At 67.6% G+C, this 7,581-nt stretch overlaps 1 protein-coding gene across 1 annotated transcript in view; it reads right to left on the reverse strand.

Annotated features, from left to right (window-relative positions):
• Positions 1–6: 6 nt before the first annotated feature.
• PLEC (plectin) overlaps positions 7–7,581 on the reverse strand; it is a 34,626-nt gene continuing 27,051 nt past the window's right edge. The window contains 2 exon segments of the mRNA XM_024741027.1: positions 7–6,447; positions 6,549–7,581. The exon segment at positions 6,549–7,581 is cut by the window's right edge and continues 21 nt beyond it. Of these exon segments, the coding sequence (XP_024596795.1) occupies positions 229–6,447; positions 6,549–7,581 (7,252 nt within the window). The 3' untranslated portion in view covers positions 7–228.

A 7,581-nucleotide genomic window follows, 5' to 3' on the forward strand; every position in this document is an offset into this window, starting at 1 on the left:
GTGGGGGGGGGGGTTGGGGGCAGGAGGTGGTCAGTGGGGCTGGACTGGCCCCGGCCCCCAAGAGGCAGGCTGTCTGGACAACAGATACATGTTAACGTGTTAGTCTGTACTTTTTGGTTAAACTTTAGGCACCGCTTGGGAGGAAGACACCTTGAAACATTAAAGACCCCAGCACCTGGGCGGGGAGTCTGGCCACATGCAGAGCGGGAGGCGGGGTGCAGGAAGGGGTCAGGCTGCCGCTGACTCGGGGCCCCCAGCGGAGGGCGCGGGCCCCGAGGCGTAGCGGCGGCCATAGCCCGAGGATGAGTAGGACGAGGAAGAGAAGGTCATGGAGAAGCCCGAGCCGGTGGCGTCAAAGCTGCCGCGACGGGACCCAGCCCGGGAGCCGGTGCGCGAGCTGGAGCGCGAGCCGGCCGCGGAGCCGGAGCCGCTGATGCTGTAGGGGCTGTAGTAGCCCTTGCTGGACTGGGCGGCAGCCTCCAGCAGCCGCAGGCCCGTGCCCTCCTCCACCATGCTGCGGTCCAGCGCGTCCTTGTAGGAGATCTTGAGCTTGGTCTTGGGGCAGGTGAGGTACTTGGAGTAGGCGCTAACGTCGCGCAGCTTCTGGGCGGTGCGGGCATCCACGGTGCCGCGCTGCAGGGCCTCGTCCAGGGCCACGCGGCCCGGCGTGTCGGGCTCGATGAGGCCGCCCGTCAGGTACTGCACCTCCAGGAAGCGCTGGCCCGCCTCGTAGTAGAGCCAGCCCTTCTTCAGGGCCTGGGCGGCCGACATCTTGGTCTTGGTGCGTGGGTCCTCGAAGCCGCAGAAGGCCTTCTGGGCCAGGTTGATGCGGTCCACCATGATCTTGTCCACCAGGCCCTTGTTGACGGCGTCGGTGACGGGGAAGCGCTCGCCAGTGCTGGGGTCGATGATGCCCCCGGTGCAGGCCTGCGCCTCCAGCAAACGCTGCCCAGTGATGTTGTCCACCAGGTTGCGGTGCATGGCCTCCGTGATAGACACCTTCTCCAGCGTCTCCGTGTCCAGGATGCCAGCCACGGGGCCCGTCTCCTCGGTGGGGTCGGACCAGGAGGCCAGCTGGGTCCTGGAGACAGCAGGGCTGATGGTGTAGGAAGAGGAGGAGCCCACGGAGGACGAGCGTGAGCGGAAGCCGCCGGCGTTGCCTGAGAGCATGTCGGCGAACTCGGCGATGGAGAGCGTGCCGGCGCGGTACTGGTCCAGCGCCGAGCGGTCGATGAGGCTCTTGGCGATGGCCTCATCGATGTCGTACTGGCGGCCCGAGCGGCGGTCGATGATCATGGACTTGACCACGCCGTCCGATGAGGAGATGGTGATCTCCTCCCACTCGCACTCCTGCTCGGACAGCTCCAGGTAGGTCTGGTGGTCGATGAGGCCCTTGCGGTAGGCCTCGTACACCGACATCTCCTTGCCCGTCTCCGGGTCCACGATGACCACACGCCGCTTGCGCACCGAGGACTTAGAGGATGTCTTCCGCTCCCGCTTCTTCTCCTTCAGCGGCAGGAGCCGCAGCCCCGTCTGGGGGTCAGTGATGCAGCGCTCCATCAGCTGCAGGTAGGTGAGGTTCTCCTCCGTGTTGGGGTCAAAGAAGCCCTTGGTGTCGTCCGAGGGGTCGGTCAGGATCTCATTCATCTCCTCGTCAAAGAGGCCGCGCTGGTAGGCCATGTCCACGGGCAGGCGGTGGCTCTCCTCGGGGTCGATGATGCCGCCCGTGGCGATCTGGGCCTCCAGCAGCCGGATGCCGTGGTCCTTCAGGATCAGACCCTTCTTCATGGCCTGGAAGAGGGAGATGAGCTTCCCGGAATAGGGGTCCTTGTAGCCGGTGACAGCACGCTCGGCCGACAGCAGCTTGTCCTTAAACTCGGGACCCACGATGCCCATGCGCACGGCCTCCTCCACGGTTAGCTTGAGCCCCTTGATGGGGTCGATGACGTAGCCGGTGGCCGCCTGTGCCTCCAGGAGCTCGAAGGCCGTGCCGGGGCGAATGATACCCTTCTTCATGGCCTGGTACACCGACAGCCGCTCCTTGGTGGCGTCGACGAGGACGCCGGCGATGCTGCTGGTGCCCTCGAGGAACTTCTGCAGGTTCTTGGAGACCTCCTCGACGGAGGTCAGGCCCTCCTGCAGCCGCAGCGCCGTGGCCTCGTCCATGACCTGCGAGCGCACCAGCTCCTCCACCGTGATCTGCTTGCGCAAGCCGCGGAAGGTCAGCTTGCGGGCATCCGCGAGCGGCAGGAGGAGCTGGCCGCTGGCCTCGTCGCGGCGGCACCGCCGGAGCAGCTGCGTGTAGCTGAGGCGCTCGTCCGTGGAGGGGTCCACGTAGCTGCGCACCTCGCTGGGCTCTGACAGCCGGTCGTGCGTGTCCTTGTCGAGGTAGCCGCGCTGGTAGGCCACCTCCAGCGGGAGGTGGAAGCCTAGACGCGGGTCGATGATGCCGCCCGTGGCCAGCTGAGCGTCCAACAGCCGCAGGGCCTCCTCGGTGGGGATCAGGTCCTTCTTCATGGCCTGGAAGAGCGAGATGGTCTGCTCCGTGTAGGGGTCACGGTAGCCGGTCACGGCCCGCTCAGCCGACAGCAGCCGGTCGTGCAGCTCGGGGCCCACCAGGCCCTTCCGCACGGCCTCATCCACGGCCAGCCGCTCGCCCTTCACCGGGTCCAGCAGGAAGCCCGTGGCCGCTTGTGCCTCTAGTAGCTGGCGGGCCACCTCAGCACTCAGCTGCCCCTTCTTGAGGGCCTGGTAGATGGTCAGCGTCTGCCTGGAGCTGGACTGGTAGATGCCGGCCACACAACCCGTGCCGTAGAGGTAGTGCCAGGCGGACTCGGCTTCCAGCACCTCGTGGAGGCTCCTGGTGCCCTCCCGGAGCAGGCCGTAGGACTCGCGGGAGATGACCCGGGCCTCGTACAGGCTCTCGGCGGTGACGCGGCGGCCGACGTGGTCGTAGGAAGCCAGGTTCTGCGAGCGGACTATCTCGGTTTTCTCGATGATCTCGATGATGATGATGATCATACGCTCCTTCGTCACGCGGCCGGCCTGGAAGTCGGCCATCAGCTGGGCCCGCTGCTCCTGGGGGATCAGGTCCGACTGCATCACCTCCCACAGGGACATGGTGGAGCCACTGTGGCCACCGCTCCCAGGGATGTTGATCTGTGTCTCCTCGAAGGCCCTCCGGGTCTCCTCCTCGGTGTACACCCGCGTGGTCTCCACCACCTCTGCTTTCTCTGCCCCTCTCAGCGGCAGGAGCCGCAGGCCCGTCTCAGGGTCCTCCACACAGCGCTCCAGCAGCTGCACGTAGGTGAGGTTCTCGTGCGTGTTGGGGTCGAAGAAGCCCTTGGTGTCGTCGCTGGGGTCCTGCAGGACGCGGTTCATCTCCTCGTCAAAGTAGCCGCGCTGGTAGGCCACGTCCACGGGCAGGCGGTGGCTGTGCACGGGGTCGATGATGCCGCCCGTGGCCATCTGGGCCTCCAGCAGGCGGATGCCGTGCTCCCTGAGGACCAGGCCCTTCTTCATGGCCTGGAAGAGAGAGATGGTGCTGCCTGAGTAGGGATCCTTGTAGCCCGTCACGGCCTTCTCAGCCGACAGCAGCTTCTCGTGCAGCTCAGGGCCCACGACGCCGGCCTTCACGGCCTCGTGCACGTACAGACGCTGGTTCCGCACAGGGTCCACCAGAAAGCCAGTGGCTGCCTGGGCCTCAAGCAGGAGGGTGGCGGTGCTGGGCCTGAGCAGGCCGCGTCGCATGGCCTCGTAGATGGTCACCTTCTCTTTGGAGTCCTCCAGGTAGACGCCGGCAAGGCAGCCGCTCCCCTGGAGGAGTGTCTGCACCGAGTCCAGCTCCGAGAGGTCCTTGACCGACGTCTTGCCGTCCTTGAGCTGCTCATACTGGGTGCTGTCGAGGACCCCGGCGGCCAGGAGCTCACTGGCCGGCACAGGGACTCGGAGGCCACTGAAGGAGAGCCTCTCCCGCCGCACGGTCTCCGCTTCCTCCACGATGGTGACGAGGATCTTGATAATCTTCTCCACGGTGACCTTGCCCGTGCGGAACTGGCTCAGCAGCTCCTGCCGCTGCTCGGCCGTGAAGTACTCGGAGCTGATGAGCTCCCACACTGTCACCGTCCTGCCCTGGAAGCTACCCACGGGGACCTCGACGGTGGCCTTCTGGAAGGCCTCACGGGCCTGGAGCTCGGAGTAGAGCTCCTGCTGCCGGGCCCGGGCAGCGTCCTCCGAGAGCGGCAGCAGGCTCAGCCCCGTCAGCTGGTCGGGGCGGCACTGCTGCTGGAGGTGGCTGTAGGTGACGGGCTGCCACGTACGGGGTTCGTAGTAGGTCTTGGCGTTGTCCTCGGGTGCTGAAAGGGCGGTGCTGGTCTCCTTATCCAGGTAGCCCCGGGCACAGGCGACGTCCAGGGGCACACGGTGGCTCTTGCTGGGGTCCACGATGCCACCTGTGGACAGCTGGGCGTCCAGCAGACGCAGGCCCTGCTCCCTGGGGATGAGACCCTTCTTCAGGGCCTGGAACAGGGACACGCTCTGCCCTGAGTACGGGTCCTTGTAGCCTGTCACAGCCTTCTCGGCCGACAGCAGCTTCTCGTGTAGTTCGGGACCCACGAGGCCGGCGCGCACTGCCTCGTCCACAGTCAGCCGTGCGCTGGTGGCGGGGTCGATGATGTGCCCGGTGCCGGCCTGGGCCTCCAGCAGGGCCACGGCCGCCTCTGGCCGCAGCAGATCTCTCCTCAGGGCCTCGTAGATGCTCAGCTTCTGCCCTGCCTCCTCTAGCCACACACCCGCGATGAGGCCGGAGCCCCGCAGGGCCCTCCGCACGGCCTCCACCTCGGCTACCTCCTGCACGGAGCGCTCACCCCGCTGCAGCTGGCGGAAGAGCTCACGGTCAATGACCCTGCTCTCGAGCAGCTCCGCAGCAGGGACCAGGGCACGCAGGCCCTCGAAGCAGAGCTGGCCCTTCTGTTCGTGCTCCTCGACCACGGTGATGACGATCCTGATAATCTTCTCCACGGTGACCTTGCCCGTGCGGAACTGCCGCAGCAGATCCCGTCGCTGCTCGGCTGTGAAGTACTCGGAGTTGATGAGCTCCCAGATGGTCACCGTCCTGCCCTGGAACTTGCCGAACGGAGCGGACACGGTGGCCTTCTCAAACACGTCCCGGGCCTCCGAGTCGGTGTAGACCAGCTCACCACCCTTGGCAGCCTGGTCCGTGAGCGGCAGGAGCCGCAGGCCCGTCTCGGGGTCCTCCACGCAGCGCTCCAGCAGCTGCAGGTAAGTGAGGTTCTCGTGCGTGTTGGGGTCGAAGAAGCCCTTGGTGTCATCGCTGGGGTCCTGCAGGACGCGGTTCATCTCCTCGTCGAAGTAGCCGCGCCGGTAGGCCACGTCCACGGGCAGGCGGTGGCTGTGCACGGGGTCGATGATGCCGCCCGTGGCGATCTGGGCCTCCAGCAGGCGGATGCCGTGCTCCCGGACGATGAGGTCCTTCTTCATGGCCTGGAAGAGGGAGATCTGCTCCCCGGTGTAGGGGTCCTTGTAGCCGGTGACGGCGCGCTCGGCCGCCAGCAGCTTGTGATGCAGCTCAGGGCCCACGACGCCCTCCTTCACGGCCTCGTTGACGGCCAGCCGCCTGTTGCGCACGGGGTCCAGGAGGAAGCCTGAGGCCGCCTGCGCCTCGAGCAGGATGAGGGCTGTGCCCGGGCTCAGCAGGTGCCTCCTCAGGGCCGCGTAGACGCTCAGCTTCTCGTCGGCAGGCTTCAGCAGCAAGCCGGCGATGCTGCTGCGGCCCTGCAGGTAGCGGCGCACGTCCTCCCGCTGAGCGAGCTCAGCCACCGTGGTGCGGCCCTGCGCCAGCCGCTGGAGCTCCTCTGCGCTCAGAATGCCCGCCTCCTGCAGCCGCTGGGCCGGCACCTTCTGCCGAAGGCCGTCAAAGGCGTGCTCGGGCTCCGCCACGGCGGCCGGGCCGTCGGCTGCGTCCTGGCCATTGGGCAGGGCTCTGGCGGCCGCGGCCTGAGAGGGAGCGACCTCCCCCGGGTGGGCCAGCGCAGCCCGGCGCTCCTCCTCCAGGTGCTGCAGCCGCTCTCGCAGCCTCTGGTTCTCCTCCGCCAGCAGCTTCTCCTGCTCCTGCCGCTGCAGCTCCAGGCACCGCAGCTCCTCCTGCTTGCGCCGCACCCCCTCCTCGGCCTCGCGCTGCCGCCGCCGGGCCTCCTCCATGCTGGCCGCCAGCTGCTCCTTCTCCTGCTGCAGCTGCTGCTGCTGCCGCCGCTGCTCCTCACGCAGCTGCTGTGCCTTGGCCACCTCGTCCCGGAAGAGCTGCTCCAGCTTGGCCTTCTCCTGCTCGATGAGGTGCTCCCGCCGCAGCAGGCTGTCCTTCTCGGAGAGGAAGCTCTGCTGCAGGGCCTGGGTCTCCTGAAGCAGCTGCTCCTGCCGCGCCACCTGCACCTGCGAAGGGGGAGGGGCGGTCAGGGTCACGCGGGCCCCCGGGGGGCACCTGCCTGAGGGCAGACCCCGCCCCCGATCCCTGCCCACGCGCGGGGAGATACCTCCTCAGACTTGAGCTGCAGCAGCTGCGCCTCCTGCTTGAGCTTGTCCTTCTCGCACTCCAGCTCCGCGATGGCCTCCCGCAGGCGCTCGGCATCCTGGTCGCTTTGTTGCCGCTGGGTCTCGAGCGTCTGCACCAGCGTCTCCTTCTCCTGCGTGGCGAGCTCCGTGCGGTACAGCCTGTCGCCTATCTCCTCCGCCTGCTTCCGGAAGCGCTGGGCGTCCTCCTCCGCGCGGGCCTGAGCCCGGCTCATCTCGGCCACGCGCAGCCTGAGCCGCTCCGCCTCGGCACTCATCTCCAGCTGCCGCTGCCGCTCCGTCTCCAGAGTCTTCTGGAAGCCCTGCGTCTCCTGTGCCAGCTGCTGCGCCATCTGCTCCTTGTCCTCCTGTAGCCGTCGGGCCTGCTCTTGGGCGAGCTCCTTCTGCTGCTGCAGCAGCTCCGCCTCCGCCTTGAGCCGCGTGGCCTCCTGCACCGCCTGCATCTTCTCCTTGAGCATCTTCTCCGCCAGGGCCCGCTGCTGGACCAGGTCTTCCTCCGCCAGCTGCCGCAGCCGCGCCGCCTCCTGGGCCGCCACGCTCAGCCGCGCGGCCTCCTCCGCCACCTGCTTCATCTTCTCCGCCTCCTCCTGCAGGAGGCGCTGCGTGTTGTCCTTGTCGCGCAGAACGAGCGCGCGGTTCTCCGCCTCGATGCGGGCCTTGAGCTTGCCCAGCTCCTCCATCTGCACGCGCAGCGAGAACAGCTCTTCCTCCACCTGGCCGCGCTGGCGGGCCGCCTCCGTCACCTCCGCCTTCAGTCGCTGCAGCTCCTCGTCCAGGATGCTCTTCTGGTGGTCGGTCTCCTCCAGCTGCAGCCGCAGAGCCGTCAGCTCCTGCTCGACCTGCGCCTTCTGCCGCAGCGCCTGCTCGGCGAACTGCTTGTGCTTCTCCATCTCGGCGTCGGCCGCCTGCTTCTGCCGCAGGGCCGCCTGCTCCGCCTGCGCCCGCCGCGCCGCCTCCTGCTCGGCTTCCTTGCGCAGCTTCTCGGCGGCAGCCTGT

Source organism: Neophocaena asiaeorientalis, unplaced genomic scaffold (genome assembly GCF_003031525.2).
Source record: "Neophocaena asiaeorientalis asiaeorientalis breed wild unplaced genomic scaffold, Neophocaena_asiaeorientalis_V1.1 scaffold177, whole genome shotgun sequence".
Classification (NCBI taxonomy): Eukaryota; Metazoa; Chordata; class Mammalia; order Artiodactyla; family Phocoenidae; genus Neophocaena; species Neophocaena asiaeorientalis.